General features: G+C 37.2%; 1 protein-coding gene across 1 annotated transcript in view; it reads right to left on the minus strand.

Moving 5' to 3' along the window:
• Positions 1–12,104: 12,104 nt before the first annotated feature.
• GPR158 (G protein-coupled receptor 158) overlaps positions 12,105–19,554 on the minus strand; it is a 426,327-nt gene continuing 418,877 nt past the window's right edge. Inside the window, exons 10-11 of the mRNA XM_025397555.1 lie at positions 17,402–17,548; positions 12,105–16,540 (exon numbers count right to left, since the gene is read on the minus strand). Of these exons, the coding sequence (XP_025253340.1) occupies positions 15,041–16,540; positions 17,402–17,548 (1,647 nt within the window). The 3' untranslated portion in view covers positions 12,105–15,040. The remainder of the gene's footprint in view (positions 16,541–17,401; positions 17,549–19,554) is intronic.

Below are 19,554 nucleotides of genomic sequence, written 5' to 3' on the forward strand. Positions count from 1 at the left end.
AAAATAGCCTCCAAAGGGCAAATCTAAGAGTTATTATTGGCCTTAAAGAGGAGGTAAAGAAAAAGATGCAGTAGCAAGTTTATTCAAAGGGATAATATCAGAGAACTTCTCAAACTTAGATAAAGATATTAATAGCCAAGTACAAAAAGGTTATAGAACACCAGGCAGATTTAACTCAAAGAAGACTACTTCAAGGCATTTAATAATCAAGGTCCCAAAGGTTGAGGATAAAGAAATGATCCCAAAAGCAGTACGGGAAAAGAAACAAATAACATACAATGGTGATCCAGTATGTCTGGCAGCAGACTTTTCAATGGAAACCTTACAGGACAGGAGGGGAGTGGCATCACATAAAGTGCTGAAGGAAGAACCTACTCTAGAATTGTACACCTGATAAAAATATTCTTCAAACATGAAGGACAAATGAAGACTTTCAGACAAAATCTGAGGGATATTGCTAACACCAGACGTGTCCTACAAGAAATGCTAAAGGATGTACTTCAATCACAAAGGATGTTAATGAGCTATAAGACATTATTTAAAGATACAAAACTCACTAGCAAAACACAAAAACATAGAATATTATAAATAATATTGTAGTAATTATTAAGTAGAAAGGCTAAAAGATTAACCAATCAAAAATAATAACTTTCAAGACACACACAATACAACAGAAACAAGAAGTTAAAGGGTAGGAAAACAAAGTTAAACTGTAGAGTTTTTATTAGTTTTTCTTTTTGCTTATTTGTTTATGAGAGTAGCATTAAATTGTCATCAGCTTAAAATAATGGGTTATAAGATAGTATTTGCAAGCCTCATGGTAACCTCAACCAAAAAAAACATACAACAGATACACAAAAATTAAAAAGCAAGAAGCTAAATTATATCACCAAAGAAAGTCGCTTTCACTAAAAGGAAGACAAGGAAGGAAAGAAAGAAGACCACAAAACAACCAGAAAACAGATAACAAAATGGCAGGAGTAATTTCTTATCAATAATAACATTGAATGTAAACAGACTAAAGTCTCTAATCAAAAGACATGAAATGGGTGAATAGATTAAAATACAAGATCCAATGATCTCTTGCCTACAAGAAACACACTTTACCTATAAAGGCACACATGGACTAAAAATAGAGGAATGAACAAAGATATTTCATGTCAGTCAAAACCAAAAAGCCAGGAGTAGCCACATTTATATCAGAAAAAATAGATTTCAAGACCAAAACTGTAAGAAGAGACAAAAGAGGTCATTACATGATGGTAAAGGAGTCAATTCAACAAGAGAATATATCAGTTGTAAATATATATATATACCCAACACTGGAGCACCAGATACATAAACCAAATATTCTTAGAGCTAAAGAAACAGACCACAATACAATAATAGGTGGAGACTTCAACACCCTACCTTTAGCATTTAACAGCTCTTTGAGGCAGAAAATTAAACATTGGACTTAATGTACGCTATAGACCAAATGGATCTACATGTACAGAATACTTAAAATTTACAGAATGTTTACAAAATATTTTATCCAACAACTGTGGAATACATATTCTTTTCCTCAGCACATGGATCAATCTCGAGGATAGACCACATGTTAGGTCACATAACAAGTCTTAAAGCATTCATAAAAAAAAGAACCTGAAGTAATATCAAGCATCTTCTCTGACCACGATGGCATAAAAACTGGAAATAAGAGGAATTTTGGAGACTATACAAACACATGGAAATTAAACAATATGTTCCTCTGAATGACCAGTGGGTTAATGAGAAATTAAGAAGGAAATTGAAAAATTCTTGAAATAATAATGGAAACACAACATACCAAAACTTGTGGGATACAGCAAAAGTTGTACTAATAGGAAAGTTTACAAGCTATAGCACCTACATCCATAAAGAAGAAAAACTTTAAATAAGTAACCTAATGGTACATCTTAAAGAAATACAAAATCAAGAGCAAACCAAACCCAAAACTAGTAGAAGAAAAGAAATAAAGATCAGAGCAGAGATAAATGAAATTAAAATGAATAAAAAATACAAAAGATCAACAAAACAAGTTGGTTTTTTTGAAAAGATAGACATAATTTGACACGCTTTTAACCAAGCTAAGAAAAAAAGAGATGCAAATAAATGGAATTGGAGATGATAAAGGAGATATTACAACTGATACTGCAGAAATTCAAAGAATCATTAATGGCTACTATGAACAACTACATGCCAATAAATTGTAACATTCAGAAGAAATGAATGAGTTTCTAAACACATACAACCTGCCAAGATTGAACTATGAAGAAATTGAAAACCTGAACAGACCAATAACAAGTAATGAGATCAAAGCCATAACAAAAAGTCTTCCAGCAAAGAAAAGCCCAGAACCAAATGGCTTCACTGCTGAATTCTACCAAACATTTAAGGAAGAACTCATACCAATTCTACTCATACTATTCTGAGAAATAGAGGAGGAAGGAATACTTCCAAACTCATTCTACGAGGCCAGTATTACTGTGATACCAAAACCAAAGACACATCAAAAAATAAAAACTACAGGCTAATATCACTGATGAATATTGATAGAAAAATCCTTAACTAAATACTAGCAAACAGAATTCAACACATTAAAAAGATCATTCATCATGACTAAATGGGATTTATCTCAGGGATGCAAGGATGATTCAACATATGCAAATCAATTAATGTGATACATATCAACAGAATGAGGGACAAAAACCATATATGATCATTTCAATTGACACTGAAAAAGCATTTGATAAAATTCAACAATCTTTCATGATAAAAACCTTAACAAACCTGGATATAGAAGGAACATACCCCAAGATAAAGCCATATATGACAGAGCTTTGGCTAGTATCATACTGAATGGAGAAAAACCGAAATCCTTTCCCCTAATATCTGGAACAAGACAAGGACGCCCACATTCACCACTGTTATTCAACATAATACTGAAAATCCTAGCTAGAGCAATCAGACAAGAGAAAAAAAAGGGCACTTAAATTGTAAATAAATTATTGTTTATGGATAATACCATCTTCTATTTGGAAAAACTTAGACTCTACCAAAAAAGTATTAGAACTGATAAATTCCATAAAGTTTCAAGATACAAAATCAACATACAAAAATCAGTAGTTTTTCTATATGCCAACAGTGAATAATCTGAAAAAGAAATGAAGTGGTCCCATTTAGAATAGCTACAAATAAAATACATAGGAATTAAATTAACCAAAGAAGTGAAAGACCTCTACAAAGAAAACTATAAAACACTCATGAAAGAAATTGAAGAAGAGACCATAAAAAGGAAAGATGTTCCATGTGCATGGATTAGAAGAATCAATATTGTTAAAATATCCATAATATCCAAAGCAATCTACAGAGTCAATGCAATCTCTATCAAAATACCAATGATAATCTTCACATAGCTTTAAGACTATTTCTTTTATTTATGTGTCAACCACAAAAGACTCAGGAGAGCCAAAGTTGTCTTAGGAAAAAAGAACGAAACTGTCGGAATCACATTATCTGACCTCAAATTATACTGCAGAGCTGTAGTAATCAAAATGGCATGATACCGGCATAAATAGAGACACGTAGACCAGTGGAATAGAATAGAGAACCTGGAAATAAATCCGTACATATACAGTGATCTGATTTTTGACAAAGGTGCCAAGAACATTACACTGGGGAAAGGACAATGTAATCTTTTCAAGAAATAGCACTGGGAAAACTGGATATCCATATGCAGAAAAATGAAATTAGACCCCTATCTCTCACCATATATAAAAGTCAAATAAAATTTGATTAAAGACTTAAATCTGACACCTAAAACTATAAAACTACAAGAAAACATTGGGCAAATTCAGGATATTGGAGTGGGCAAATATTCCTTGAGTAATATCCCACAGTGACAGGCAACCAAAGCAAAAATGGATAAATGAGATCACATCAAGTTTTAAAAAAACTTCTGGACAGCAAAGGAAACAACATAGTGAAGACACAACTCACAGAATGGGAGAAAATATTTGCAAACTACCCATTTGACAAGGGATTAATCACCAGAACATATAAGAAACTCAAACAACTCTATAGGAAAAAAAATCTAATATTACTATTAAAAAATGGACAAAATATTTGAATAGACATTTCTCAAAAGAAGGCATACAAAGGCAAACAGGTATATGAAATCGTGTTCAACATCATTGATCATCAGAGAAATGCAAGTCAAAACTACAATGAGATATCATCTCACTCCAGTTAAAATGGCTTTTATCCAAAAGACAGGCAGTAACAAATGCTGGTGAGAATGCAGAGAAAAAGAAACCCTTATAAACTATTGGTGGAAATGTCAATCAGTACAAACACTACAGAGGACAGTTTGGAGGTTCCTCAAAAAACTAAAAATACAACTACTATATGATCCAGCAATCACACTGCCAAATATAAACCTAAAAGAAAGGAAATCTCTATATTGAAGAGATATATGCACTCGCATGTTTATTGCTGTTCACAATAGCCAAAACTTTGAAACAACCTATGCATCCATCAACAGATGAATGGATAAACTGTGATACATATCAACAATGAAGTATTATTCAGCCATTAAAAATAATAAAATCCTGTCATTTGCAACAACATGGGCAGAGTTGGAGGTCATTATGTTAAGTGGAATAAGCCAGGCACAGAAAGAGAAACTTTGCATTTTCTCACTTATTTGTGGGAGCTAAAAGTTAAACCCATTGAACTCACGAAGATAGAGAGTAAATGAATGGTTACCAGAGGTTAGGAAGGGTAGTGGATGGTAAGGGGGAAGGGGGAGGGAGAGTGCGGATGGTTAATGGGTACAAGAAATAATTAGAATTATTAAGACCTATTTCCTAGCACAAAAGGGTGATTATAGTAAAGAAAAAAATACTGTACATTTTAAAATAACTAAAAGAGCATGATTGCATTCTTTGTAACACAAAGAATAAATGCTTGAGGTGATGGATACTCCATATACTTTGATGTTTTTGTTATTCATTGCATGCCTGTATCAGAATATCTCATTTAAACCATAAATACATACACCTACTATATACCCATAAAAATAAAAACTAAAATGTTAAAAAAAAAAAAAGGTTTCGGATCCTTGAGGAATCACCACACTGTCTTCCACAATGGTTGAAATAATTTACATTCCCACTAACAGTGTAAAAGTGTTCCTATTTCTCCACATCCTCTCCAGCACCTGTTGTTTCCTGACTCTTTAATGATCACCATTCTAACTAGCATGAGATGGTTTCTCACTGTGGTTTTGATTTGCATTTCTCTAATGACTAGTAGTGATCTTTTTTTCATGTGTGTTGGCTGCATAAATGTCTTCTTTTGAAAAGTGTCTGTTCATATGCTTCACCCACTTTTTGACGGGGTTGTTTTTCCTTGTAAATTTGTTTAAGTTCCTTGTGGATTCTGGATATTAGCCCTTTCTCAGATGGATAGATTGCAAAAATTTTCTCCCATTCTGTAGGTTGCCTGTTCACTCTGATGGTAGTTTCTTTCGCTGTGCAGAAGTTCTTTAATTAGACCCCATTTGTCAATTTTGGCTTTTGTTGCAATTGCTTTTGGTGTTTTAGTCGTGAAGTCTTTGCCCATGCCTATGTGCTGAATGGTATTGCCTAGGTTTTCTTCTAGGGTTTTATGGTTTTAGGTCTTACAGGGGAGGGGGACATCACACACCAGGGCCCATTGTGGGGTGGGGGGCAAGGGAAGGGGATAGCATTAGAAGAAATACCTAATGTAGATGACGCGTTGATGGGTGCAGCTAACCACCATGGCACATGTATACCTATGTAACAAACCTGCACGTTCTGCTCATGTATCCCAGAACTTAAAGTATAATAAAAATGAACATATAAATTAAAATTCAGGCCCATGCTATGGCTGCTGTTCAGTGTGTTCTGGTCCGAGGCCAAATAGTCCAGCAGCTTGAGTTTCATGAATTTCTATTGGAAACTAAAAAGGAATTTCAAAATAATAAAAATTTCATTCTAAATTTAACCTCTTTGTTAATTTTCTTATTCTTTATGCAGGACTAAACTCATTGCTTACATCTTGCAGGATTTTGGGGGAGGCATGTTTGCTCTGTTCCTAGTATTTTACCTATTCTTTGTGATCAAAGAAAAACAATAATTTCTTAAGTTAAATACAGCTTTATGAAATAGCAGGGAATAACCGCTGTAGAAGCAGAATGCAAGGGGATCATGTTGTATAGGTGTGATTTTTGGACTTAGGGAAAGAGTTCTTCTTTAATGTATAGATAAGAAATGAAATGGAATAAATATATGTAAAATGAGCCAAATCTCAGAAAAACTGCATCAATTTCATGTTTAAATCAAGTAATAAAGTTTCAAACAATTATGTGAAGAAAGCAACATGTAGAGCATTATTTGTATTACTTATGCTCTTTCTGGTGAGCGATACTAGTCTGTTCTCCAAACTGGCATTAAATGGATCCCTAAGGGAGAATATGGTTTGTATCCCTAGGGTCATTTTGGAAGGATAGACATTTGTCGTACAAAATTGACTCTTCCTGGATTAATCATCCAGAAACTTTACTACGTAGTTATGTTTGATTCTATTAACCTTTAGGATAGTAAAGAACTTCATTTAAAACTTAGTCTTACAAAAATATTTTGGCCCAGCTTCTTATGCTACATGAAGGACACTAAGAGCCACTTCTGCGTGAAGAAGCAGATCAATTTCCAGCAAAGACTGAGTTATAGTGAGACAGAGCAAGAAAACAGGACTCAGAAAGCACACTGCTTTCCAGCCTCTTTTCATTCAGGTCTTCATTCTGGCTTCATTTTGCTTTTTGAAGCAAATTTCCTATGACTTTTTTTTCCCCCAGAACTTCATATGAGTATCTTAGTATAATATATTTATCAAAAATCAAGGGGGATTGGAGGTTATTTATCACACTTCTGCTCCCTTTCATGTGTGTGTCTTCTCTAGCTGATTTTAAAATTGCCAAATGTTTGACTAGATGTTGAGGGGCTATATCCATTCTAGCAAAGCAATTTAATGCAAAATGAAAATTTCAGTCAGACACACGTGTGCAAGCATGCACACACACACACACACACACACACAATCTTAGTCATTGGATGAGAAAGGTCCTGAGATGTCATCTCTTTCAAAACTTCCCTTGTTCAGGCGAAGAAATGTAAACACAGAAAATTGAAGAGACTTTTCCAAACCAGACATATCTGGTGGTGGAACCAAGTTTCAAAACAAGGTCTTGTACTCCTGATTTTTTTTTCATCCTCTGTTATTTTTCTTTTTCCTTTTCTTCTTGAGACAGGGTCTCACTCTGTCACCCAGGCTGGAGGGCAGTGGTGCAATTGTAGCTCACTGCAGCCTCAAACTTCCAGGCTCAAGTAATCCTCCACCCTCAGCCTCCTGAGTAGCTGGGGCTTCAGGGGCAAGCCATCATCCCTGGCTAATTTATGATTTTTTTTTTTTTTTTTTGTAGAGACAAAGTTTCACCATATTGTCCAGGCTGGTCTTGAACTCCTGAGTTCAAGCAATCCTCCCGCCTCAGACTCCCAAAGTGCTGGGATTACAGGCGTGAGCCACTGTGCCTGACCCCTACTGTTGTTTATCAGTGGTATTTACCACTATTTGCACTTGTTATAAGATACCTATCAAATATTTCCCAACTTACACATGTGGTTTTTTAAAATGTATTTTAGGATTTTTGTTTCTATGTGTTTTTAATTCATGTTTATTATACCTTTTTTTTTTTTTTTTTGAGATGGAGTTTTGCTCTTGTTGCCCAAGCTGAAGTGCAATGCTGCGATCTCAGATCACTGCAACCTCTGCCTCCCGTGTTCAAGCGATTCTCCTGCCTCAGCCCCCGGAGTAGCTGGGATTACAGGCGCCCGCCACCACACCTGGCTAATTTTTTGTGTTTTTAGTAGAGACGGGGTTTCACCATGTTGGCCAGGGTGCTCTCGAACTCCTCACCTCAGGTGATCTGCCCGCCTCAGCCTCCCAAAGTGCTGAGATTACAGGTGTGAGCCATTGCTCCTTGCCCATGTTTCTAAACTTAGTCGAAGACATATAAATTTAATGGAAGTAAGTGGGTACACTAAGCAAGAGGAAAGGTATGCTTTGCCTTGGCTTTTCCATGCCTTCTAGGTCCCTCACCACTGGCGGAGGTGTACAGAGGCAGGTGACTGCACAGGTAGGATACCATCAGAGTTGAGAAAATAGATGACTCCTCTCCTTCTTTACAGGGGGCTGTAAAGAGGACGAGTGTCTATTATATATTTGAATGATAGCCTTTCTAGCTTTCCCATGGTCCAGCAAATGGTTACAGGGCAGTCAACCTGCTGACCCTTTTATTCAAGTGGTCCTGAAACTGAGTTTGTGCCTGGGTGCTCTTAAACAACTTTATTTCCAGTTTTCTCATGTGTCAGAAAGTAGACCCCCTATTGGCTGCCCCTTGACTGTGGTTTAATCTCTATTTATATGGTTCCAACATCAAATTTCGTCTAAGGACTACAATAATAAATCTCAGTTCCTCAACTTACAAGCAGCATGTAATGTAAAAGGCAGCGGGACGAATCTGTAGATTATTCACCATATGTGCATATTGCTATTAGTCTTTGAGATGTAAAAAGAAAAAATATTTTTCATGATCTTTTAACATCTGTACTATGTGGCAAATTTAGATGCTTTTTATATATTTTTCCAATTTCCAACAAGTGATATGTGTATATGTATTTACATATGACATATATATTTCTGTTCACACATGAAACACTTATGGTTATATGCAAGCATATTATGACTACTTCTATATAACATGAAACATATGGATAAGAAATTCTCAAGTCAACCAAATGTCCAAATAGTTTGTTCAAACTCAGTATCTCACTTCTCAGAAGCATCTGAAAGCCAAGCATCAGAATCTATTTTTATGTGGATGTTTTATATAGACTTAGCCATGCTTTATTTTACAGAAAGAGTTCAAATAACTAAAAGCAAGTTCAAGTTCCTACAGCCTAATGCAATATTTCTTACTTTTTGTGACCTATGGAAATATCTTTTATAGCTCTAACAAACTGGGCCATGGCCAGAACTTTAGGCTTCTCTTTCCTTATGGTGGCAAATCAATACTAAACGTTACAAAGCTGGAGAGTTAGAATTAACATGATTCAGTCATACTGTGGGTTTTCCAGGAACTGCCAAAATTTATATGGAAGTCCAGTTAATCAACATTTTTGAAATGCTACAGCAAGTTCTCACCCAACTTCTGAATTTCTCTTTCTCTTCAGGTGTATTTTAAGCAGTGATTAGTAATCAAAAATTCCAGTTGGGCAAATATTTATTGGACTCAGGGCAAAGCACACTGCTGGAGATTAGGGATCTATAGACGAACAGAGCTCTTAATTTAGCAGATGACTCAGTGGAGTATGTAACGAAATTACAAGTCAGTGCAGTAAGAGACTTAAGCAAATTCCGAAGGCAAGCTGAGAAGAAGGAATTCATTCTGGCTTGAGGCATTAGGAAAAGTTTCATGGAGGTAACAGGGGCCTTTGTGCTCCTCCTTGGAATAGGGAAAACAAACATTCTGGGTGATGAGGGATAGTCCCAGTTTACACTGTTATCCGGGTATAATTAATTTTTTTTAAGACAGGGTCTTGCTCTGTCACCCAGGCTGGAGTGCAGAGCCATGAACATGGCTCACTGTATCTTCAACCTCCTAGGCTCAAGGGATCCTCCTGCCTCAGCCTTCTGAGTAGCTGGGATTATAGGCACATGCCACCATGCCCAGCTAATGGTGTGTGTGTGTGTGTGTGTGTGTGTGTGTGTTTGTAGAGATGGGTCTTGCTATGTTGCTCAGTCTGGTCTTGAACTCCTGGTCTCAAGCAATCCTCTTACCTTGGCCTCCCAAACTGTTGGGTTTACAGACGTGAGCTACAGTGCCCGGCCAGGTGTATCGTTTAATACTGCCCTTTTACTCTCAAAGGTTTTCTTTGGCCAATAAAATCTATGATCACTCCAGCATTAAGGTGTACATAACATGTTGGCAGGGAGAAGGGGAGAGAATTTGAATTGGACCAATGAGCAAACACAAAAGGCATGGAAGAATCAAACCTCTTGGTGTAGCTGGAGTAAAAACTGCATGAATCTTGTGTGCACAACAGAGGGAATTTTTTTCTTTTCTTTTGCTGATTGAACTGAAATGGCAGTATGTTCTACAAGAACTGGCATGAACCTTCTATTTGCATATTTAAGTTATTTTTCTTTCTAGGAATGTGACTGTTGTGCAGCACAGGCCTCTTCCTATATTTATCCCTTATTTTCCATGTTCATTTGATCAGACAGTTTTATTTCTGGCTGTTGTGCAGCACAGGCCTCTTCCTATATTTATCCCTTATTTTCCATGTTCATTTGATCAGACAGTTTTATTTCTGGCAGTTTTCACATCACAGGCAAAGAGAGGGAAATTAAAAATCAATTCATACATTTCATTATCTGCCTTCTAGCCGGTTAACGCTGAATTAGAATACACAAGATGCTTGAACTTTGCCCTTGTACTTTCTAAGAATCAAAATGTTTAAAGAGAAAACAATTCAAATTAGAAAGATTTGATTGCTGTCTTTACAACTATTCAGGAAGAAAAGATGGGATATGCTGATACAAGAAAATCTTAACTAACTTGCACTGTTTTAGGACACCAGATTTACATTATTAATTTTTATGTGATAGTCTATTTCTGATTTCCCTTAGGATTTTTTTTTTTTTTTTTTTTTTTTTTTTAGCAGAAAGAGTCTAAATTTAGAACAAAGAAACAACAAACAATGTATATGAAAAATAATATAGTCAGGCAGGTCAACTAGGCAAGTCCAGCAATAACTGAAAATTTTGTAAGTGGCAATGGTGTGAGCAGATGGGAAAAGGTAGTTGCTATGCTTCATCCAAAGAAGGGTGCAGGGATGAGGTGGGGACCAGCCTCCCTCCCCTTCCCTCTTGTTAGGCTTGATTGTCTTTCTAGAGTGCTTCTGAGCTGGTAGAAACTTCAGTACACACTGCAACATGCCCCAGACGCCTTCTTTCCCAGGCCAGGTTAGTACCAAGTTTTCCCATGGCAGGAACCTGGGATCCTGTTTTTCAGCTTTTCTCATGAACAGATGATATGAGGTCTACCAGTCTTCAGAAAGGGCTTTCAAGGCTTTTGAAATTAGCCAAAATGTCAACAAACTTAGAAAAAAAATTATATTTGACAGTTATCTAAGTAACCTGATTTTTCCCATTTCACATGAGTATAATAAAATAGTAAACCCAATTGGAGATGTGATTTTGATGAAATAAACACGAATGTTTCCATCTCCTTTTTAGGCTCTCATCTTCTCTCATCATGACTCTCACACTAATCTTTTTAGCTTCCTCTAGTCTCTTCACGTTTCAGTCCATTTCAGGGCTGCTTCCAAGATGATCTAATTTTTGACTTCATTATGCCACTTTTAAAAGCTTCCCTATAGCTTCCAGTGCTCCAGGATGAAGCTGCTGTTAACTTGAAGCGTGGTGTGTAAGTCTGTGCTCAGTTCCTTCTCCAGCCTTACAACAGTTTCCCTTTGATACCTATTTGTTGCCTTTGCAGAATTTCAGCCTGGTGAACCTGAACTCTCTAGGGAGACTTCTCTGACCTTAGTTATGCTCATCTGCCTATTATTATACCAGTGACTGGATACTCTCATGGGCCTGAGTGTTCCTGAAGGGGGGTTATCTTTGTATCATCACTTCTTAGCAGATTTCCTGGTACTGTGTGTGGAGTAAACAAGCAAACAAAAAAGGTAGCTGAGTTAGTTCCCATTCGGGAAGAGCCGTCTTAAATCAAAACCACGAATAGGTTTGCTTGCTTCCCAAATGATTACCTGTGTGTTTGAGGCCACATTTGACTAATCACATATTCCTACAGATTGGCAACATGAGGATGTATGTGCACAAGGATACTGAGCCAAACAAATATATGGAATTTCCTTTAAAGTTAGACTAAATTCAGTTTTCTATAGATGAACACACAAATCCCCACAAATCACTTTCATATAAATATGTTTTATTGCAGAGAAGTTATAATTATTTACATGCTGCAACACGTCACAACATAAATTTACCAAATATTTCATGGTGGGATGCTGTAGGTTTCAGATAATAGTTTTAGGAGAACCACAGATTAAGTGAAGAGACTTACAGCTTTATTGACTCTACGACTCTCAGTTGCTAAATGCTAGACGTCAAAAGGCAGTGTTTTTTCAGTCCTACCTGTCATAACTTGCATGCAGAAACCTAGGAAGCAAATACAAGAGAACTGTCGAGTTTCAAATCCATATTGCCACCAAAGTTTACAATGGGTTGAGTTATACTTCATGTCGTAAAGCATTTAATTCTTGCATAAAATATACAATTCTATTAAGATTGGTATAAATCTACATATTTATAAACCCTGGCTTAAAAACAAGGACAGGATGCAGCCTGCACATGCATTGAGAAGGACAACCTAGCAAATGTTTGCGACCTTAAAAGTGTTTATTCACTTTCTGTGGTTATCGATCTGGAACAATAACCTCCTGACTTGTAAATTTCAACTTCTTGTTGATAATGGCAATGAAACTCTCAGAAAGACTCTAGGCACTCTCACTGATTTATGCTGGTGGAGAATAATCTATGAACTATAGAATGTCGCTAAGGTATAATTTGGCAAGTCTTTTTAAGTCACATCTCTAGCAGGATCAATCCTGAAGTGCAATAGAAAGTCACTGATGCTTGACCGCATATTTCTCAAGAAATGAATCAAGTGCTAACAAATTTCGGACATAAATGAAACAAGTATGTGGGTCTAGGAACTTCCAACCCAATTCACAAAGATTCCTTAAAGGAGGTCACCAAGCATATAGGCCCTTCATTGAAAAGGAAGAGATCAAAGAAATAAATGGTGTAAAGACACAAAAATAGAATTTCTATATCTTTTCAAACTGACCCCACCAACCTGAGTAATGCATAAAGCCAGCAAATGGGTGAGGAAGATTTGTGCACAGCTTTGCAAAACAGTGAAGTGCTTGCTTACTCCTGAATAAAAAAATCGCTGAGAAAAATTTGACGATGAATATGGAGAATTCTGTTTTTACCTTCCACTGAAAATAATACTAAGAACAGCCCTATATCCACCCTCTGATTCTGTTTCTCCATCTTTTATCACCCTAGCATGTCCTCCTTGCTGCTTGTGACATAAACAAATAGTTATTTGCGCTGGGAGTGTCCTGGCCAAATAAGCAGTTGATACTTTGGTGTTTACAGGGAGAAAAAGGGAAGTCTCAGTTCTATTTCTGAGTGATTCTTTGAGACCGAGCTTTGGAATCTCATTGCATGATCATATCAGTAGGGCTAAGTCGGCAGCTTAGGATTCCCATGCCAAGAGATCAGTGTGGAATGCAATAAGCTTTATAAAATATGCTTTGGGGGCTGCTTTGCCTTGCAAATAGACCTTACATGTTACATTTTGAGCAAGTGGCTCACAATGGCAATTTGCAGGACTTAGACATTTTCCAGTGCTTGGGAGAATTAAGATTCCATACCACCTTATAGGCTTTGAATAAATAAGGTTATAAAACCTCTTTGGGATTTGAGCCCAGCAAATTCTACCTCTAGCTGAAGCAATGAATAAGAGTTTACGAGAATAAATAGTTTAAGGTATTTTAAAATACTGTATTTCCAGTGCACATAATAAAAATATATCCATACAACGATCTTGATGCTACCATAATTTTTTGCTTTAAAAAAATAAACCCTTGAAAGTGCTATCAGGAGCTACCTGTGTTTTTTTGAAAGGCAAACTTCCCGGGTCTGTAGTACTGCTATACTTCTCATGTCATCCCTAGAGTCTTCCCTTTCCAAAGGTAATAATAATGCACAGTATATTTTTCTCACTCTTAGCTTCTTCCTTAGGAAATGCTGCTAAGTATGAAATACTGAAAGAGTTAAGAGGGACAATTAATTGGAATGAAGGTGTTATCTATCTCTGACTTTGAATAAACAATGGATAAGTTGTCCTTAACTTATTGAGACATATGACTAAGTAGGACCACTTGATCTCCAATATTAATAAAGCTTCTGAGTCCTAACAAGAAGTGCAAAACAAGTAACTCAACTTGTATAAAAAACCCTGATTAAGACAGTATAACAAACCATGATGTGAAATAATAAAGTCAAATTCAAAGTCACAATATATAAACCACAGCCAAAACTGAAAGTTTTTATAGTAACAGTGATGGCTTCCGAAGCCAGAGAAAGCTTACTGTACTTCAAGAATCAACTAAAGTTGATAGATAGCAGGTATTCTGTAAGGTGCAATAACAATTGAGTAGCTGCAGATTGCATAAATGTGTTGTGTCACATAATACCGAAGTTATTTGCAAAAATTATACAATCTGGAATGCTTGAATATGAGACACAACAATGTACTGAAACATACATTGATAAGAAAATGAAAGCAATCATTAATATAAAAGAGATTTTTGGGATGCATTAAATTAGCAGTGCTATCAAGGTTAAATAGGTAAAGTAAGTTCTTCTCGGTCAGCTACTTAGAATTTCAGTTATATATGTTTATACCTTTTCCTTCTTTGCAAATCTGGTACGTCTTCTGTGCCTCCTGGTTTACCTGGCCTAGGATCTTCAAAGTCCCATGGGTACCTATTGATCAGGGCAGACATCGTGGGCCATTTTCCTTAAACATGCTGAAATGGAAAGATTTTCCTAGTGTTACCAGGGGAAGGACTTTCTTGACCAAAGTCTGACTTCATTATGACATTGTTGCTCTTGCCCCCCAGGTCCTCTTCTACCCATACTTCTGACTTCACCTCACCATCCGTCATGTTTTCCTCGATTGACAAATCCTTCTTGGGAATTTTTGATTCTTATATCTTCTGTCTTTATCCAATCCGGGGTTCCCTCCTTTTCCTCTTCTTCCTGGGGGATGCTACACTTTAAAAGTATCCCAGACCTCTTCTTTCCGAGGCCCTGCTATCTTACTTGCACTTAGAGCAGAAGAAGCAGGTAAAGCTACACTTCTTCCAGCATTTGGTTGAGCTGGGGTCTCAAACTCCCAAGGGCACACCTCTGCTCGTGACATTAAAGGTTGCTGGAAGTTATTACGTGAGTTATAGGAGCCACGCACATTCTCCTCAGAAGATGTCTTTTTTTCCTGGTGTCCTATTTGGTTGACATTTTCATTCTCTGTTTTTGATGCTACAGCTTTGGGGGGCAGTTCTTCACTCTGCCCAGCACATACTTTGGCTGCATGAGGCTGACCTCCATTCTCCTCTTTTGCCCTCTCTGGGAGAACTGGAGTCTTGGAAATGAAATGCTTCTCATCTTCCAAAATGGACTGGCTTTGGCTCCCCCAAAGGCATACTTCAGCCTTATCTGTGCGCTTCTGATTGGATTGCTGACAAACTTCAGCTGCCTTAGGCTTGTGGTGAGATTTCTCCTTTAAGGAAAAAGTGGGGTTTTTCTCCATTTCAGAAGCCACAATAGATACATGCTTTTGAACTTTTGATTCTGAAGGCACAGGACCAGGGGTCAGGTCATAAACCTCCCAAGGACACACCTCCCCAATGTCAAAGTTGTCCTTCATCTGGGTGGCGCCTGGGTTCAGGTCAGAATTGGCAGTGGTGGGGTTGACCCTTTGTTGTTTCATAATCCCAGATTTCTGAGGCTTTCTTGGCTCCTCCACAGGATTTGAGTTTTGGGGGGTAGGATCTTTAGTCTCTGTGTTATCAGAATTTGAGTGATTTCTGTTTGTCTCTTTATCTTTTGGCAGAGGTTTCTGGGATTTAGCACTTTCTTCCACGCCTGCTGTTTGGGTTTTCCCAGCTAATCCAAGAGTCTTCTCCTTGGCACTTGCTATGACACTGAGAGACTTCTGTAACACTGACGTCCGTGGGTGTCCAGGCTTCTTCTCTGAGCTGAGGTTGTGAGCGCTTGCTGACTTGCACACCAACGGCACCGACTCCGTGGACTCAGCCTCGCTGTCTTCTTTTAGTTTTTGTGTCAGTTTCTTACTCGACAGGGATTCCAGTGTGGAATTTTCTGTCACCTCCTCCTCTTGGCTTTCTGTGGGTAGGCTACTGGACTCTTCCGTTTGGTCTCTCACGTGGTCATAAGTGCTGTGGGATTTCTTGAGTGAGAAGACTCGGTTTTTCAGGTTCTCCTCCTTGGATTTCCCTGTGTTCCCTGAAGACTCCGGGGGGTTCTTCCTGATGAGGGCAGTGCCTTTGGCTGTGCCATGGTCGGTGCCCTCCTTGTCCTCTTTAGAGCACTGCCGGCTGACTGTCTCTGGGATCTCGGTAATGCGTCTCATGATGGAACGACCTAGGCCCTTCTTTGAGCACCGCTTTTTCTGGAGGTGAGGGTTGTTTGTAATCATCTTCTTTCTTTTATATATTTCCAGTTGGGCATAGAGTTTTTTCAGCTCATCCTGCCAGAACAAAAGCAAATTCAAAGAAGTGTAGAATTTAGTGTTTCGCCATAGAAGATCACTACATGGCACTAGAATTCAGTAAATTGGGCTCTTTAGGGCAACTGCTCTACAGCTTTCTCTGGCATATGTACTTGTCGATTTTTCTCCCCATTTATACTTTCTGATTCTTTTGTGTTTTGTTTCACATAAAGCGTGGACCTTAAGACATGAACTCATGTATTCTAACCTTGCATTAAGGAGCAAGCACTTTGCACATTCAAGTTGTGTGGACCAGACTGAGCCCGGACCAGCACAAAACACAGCATGTTGTTTATAGGTGAACCATATCCCTGAGTAGTATTGGAAGCATCATGTAGCCATTGATAAAGTTACATGTGATGTTAGATTAGGCTTAGAGGGTAACAGTCCTTTGACTGCTAAAAACATCTGCTTCCTTCAGACGCTGATATGTTGTCGTAGATTATTTTAAATAATCCAGGCTCTCCTCTCTGCTCCACAGATCTATCCTACCTTTCCCTAAGCAAGATGTCATAAACATGTATTATGGAACATGTCTAATCAGTTCATCACTATGAATACCAATAAGTCAGTTAAGACTCCTGAGGTTGACCAGGCTACTTATAAAAGCTGAAATGGCCTGTGCATTCTAATTTATACTATGGTTCATATATTTCAGAACTGGATTAACTCTGCATTTGACATCTTCAGTTCATACCCAAACACATTCCCTCTTTCTGAGACATACATGCACAAACATGAATGCACATGCATGCACACACCCCCCACCAACCCACAGATGCCTGCCTGTATAAATAAGGCTAATCTGAAATAGGAAGAAAGATAGAGTACTGGCATTACCCGAATGTCCTCTGGATCCAAGCTGTGCTCACTCCAGGCTGAATTGATACTGCTGTTCAGGTAGGATCCAGATCGGCCCATGTCTAGCTCATCCTCATATGCTTCTGTAGCAATATCATCTCGAGGGTTATTGCTTGAATGTGAAAACTGAAACAGAAATTCAGTATGAGCTGTAGAACCTAGCTCACTGTAAGACATTGCATATATATATATATATATATATACATATATATATATATATATACACACACACACACACACACACACACACACACACACACACACACACGCAGCAGTCTCAAACTCCTGGGCTGAAGCCATCCTCCTGCTCCAACCTCCCTGGTAAACTGAATCTTTACTCTTCTACATTTGTTTGTGAGACCCACAGATGCCATGAACTAAAGGCCACAAATCATGAGTTCCTGCCCTCATAGAGTTCCTGCCCTCCAAAATATCATATGCCACTGGTTACACCACCTGCAGGTCATTTATAAAAATGAAATTGTTTTTTCTTGTTTTCAAAGTCTTGGAGACAATTATGGGTTTAAGAAATAATGTCATTTGTCATATATTGTCCATTTCCTGCTTTATTATTTTTCCTTGGCACTTATCTCTATCTAAAATACTGTTTTAAATACCTTATTTGTCTGTCCCCCCCTCTCCCTCTCCCCTTCTCCAGAATATAAGTACCGTGAGAATACAGGTTTTTATCTGTTCATTTCTCTTATTCTAAGGATATATAACAATGCCTAGCAATGCCCCTGTATAATATTTTAACATTCTTTTTATTGAGATAAAATTCACATACATACTACAAAAATTATAACTTTAAAGTGTACATGTCAGTTCTTGTTGTTACATTCATGAGGTTGTGCAACCATCACCATTATTTAGTTCCAGAATAGTTTTGGAATATTCATCTCAAAAAGAAACCTTGAATCCATTAAGCAATCACTTCTATTCATCCTTCCCCCAGCCTGTGACAAACACTAATCTACTTTCTGTTTCTATAGATCTGCCCGTTCTGGACATTTCACATAAATGGAATCATGCAATGTGCGGCATTTTGTGTCTGGCTTTTGCACTTATTGTTGTAACGCGTGCCAGAACTTCATTCCTTTTTACTGACAAATAATATTCCATCATATGGATATACCACATGTTGTTTATACATTTATCAGTCGGTAAACATTTGGGTTGTTCCTACTTTTTGTGTATTATGAATAACACTGCTATGAACATTCATGTACAAGTGTTTTGTATGAATAGATGTTTTCATTCCTCTTTGGAACTCAGTAACAATTTATTAAATAATCTCAGTATACCTCCATCCATCTAAAAAAAAGTGTAATCGTATTATGCAAAGTATTAAAATAGTTAAGATAATCTATACAAATACTTGTGTCTAGTTGATGTAATTCAAGTATAGGTATCTTGTTCTGTTTTTACAATGGTTTAGCCTTTTCAATCAGGCTGAATCTCAATGCTTTGGTTAACTGCGAGAGTTGAGGAAAAGCCTGGAATGAAAGATGAGAAATCACAATTCTGGTTTCAGTTGTGCTAACACTGTATTTTGTGGCACTGAAAAGATACACAGTGTTCTACTATTGTGTTTACGTATAAAAGAGGAAAATAATAACAATGCTATAATTCGTATAATACATTCCCCCCCACAGAAAAAAACTCCAATATCATTTTATTTTATTCCAGGAAGCCTTACTATTACATCATAAAAAAAAAAAATCAAAAGTCCTGGCTACTGTCATAACACACAGCCAGTTTCTGGGAGAGCCATGAGTCCAGAATCCCTGCATTCTGAGTCCTGGCTCATTTTTCCTCATTTCATGGTGCTGCCTGGATAAGTCTGTCAGTGTCTATCATTAAGGAGATTCCTCTATATATAATAATTTATTTCCATATACATAAAAAATTATTTGAATGTTTCAAACACAAGATTTCTCTGGATATGAATCCAAACAAGAGGATTCTTAGAATAGGAGGGTTCTTTTAAAAAATGATCTTGATGTTACAGCTAGAATGAGCCCATAATAATTAAAACATATTAGACATCAATATATTTGGAAAAAGACTCAAACAGATAATGGGTTTTTGTACAAACAAAGGCATTTAAAAAGTAAGAAGTTTCCAAAATT

Source organism: Theropithecus gelada, chromosome 9, assembly GCF_003255815.1.
Source record: "Theropithecus gelada isolate Dixy chromosome 9, Tgel_1.0, whole genome shotgun sequence".
Classification (NCBI taxonomy): domain Eukaryota; kingdom Metazoa; phylum Chordata; class Mammalia; order Primates; family Cercopithecidae; genus Theropithecus; species Theropithecus gelada.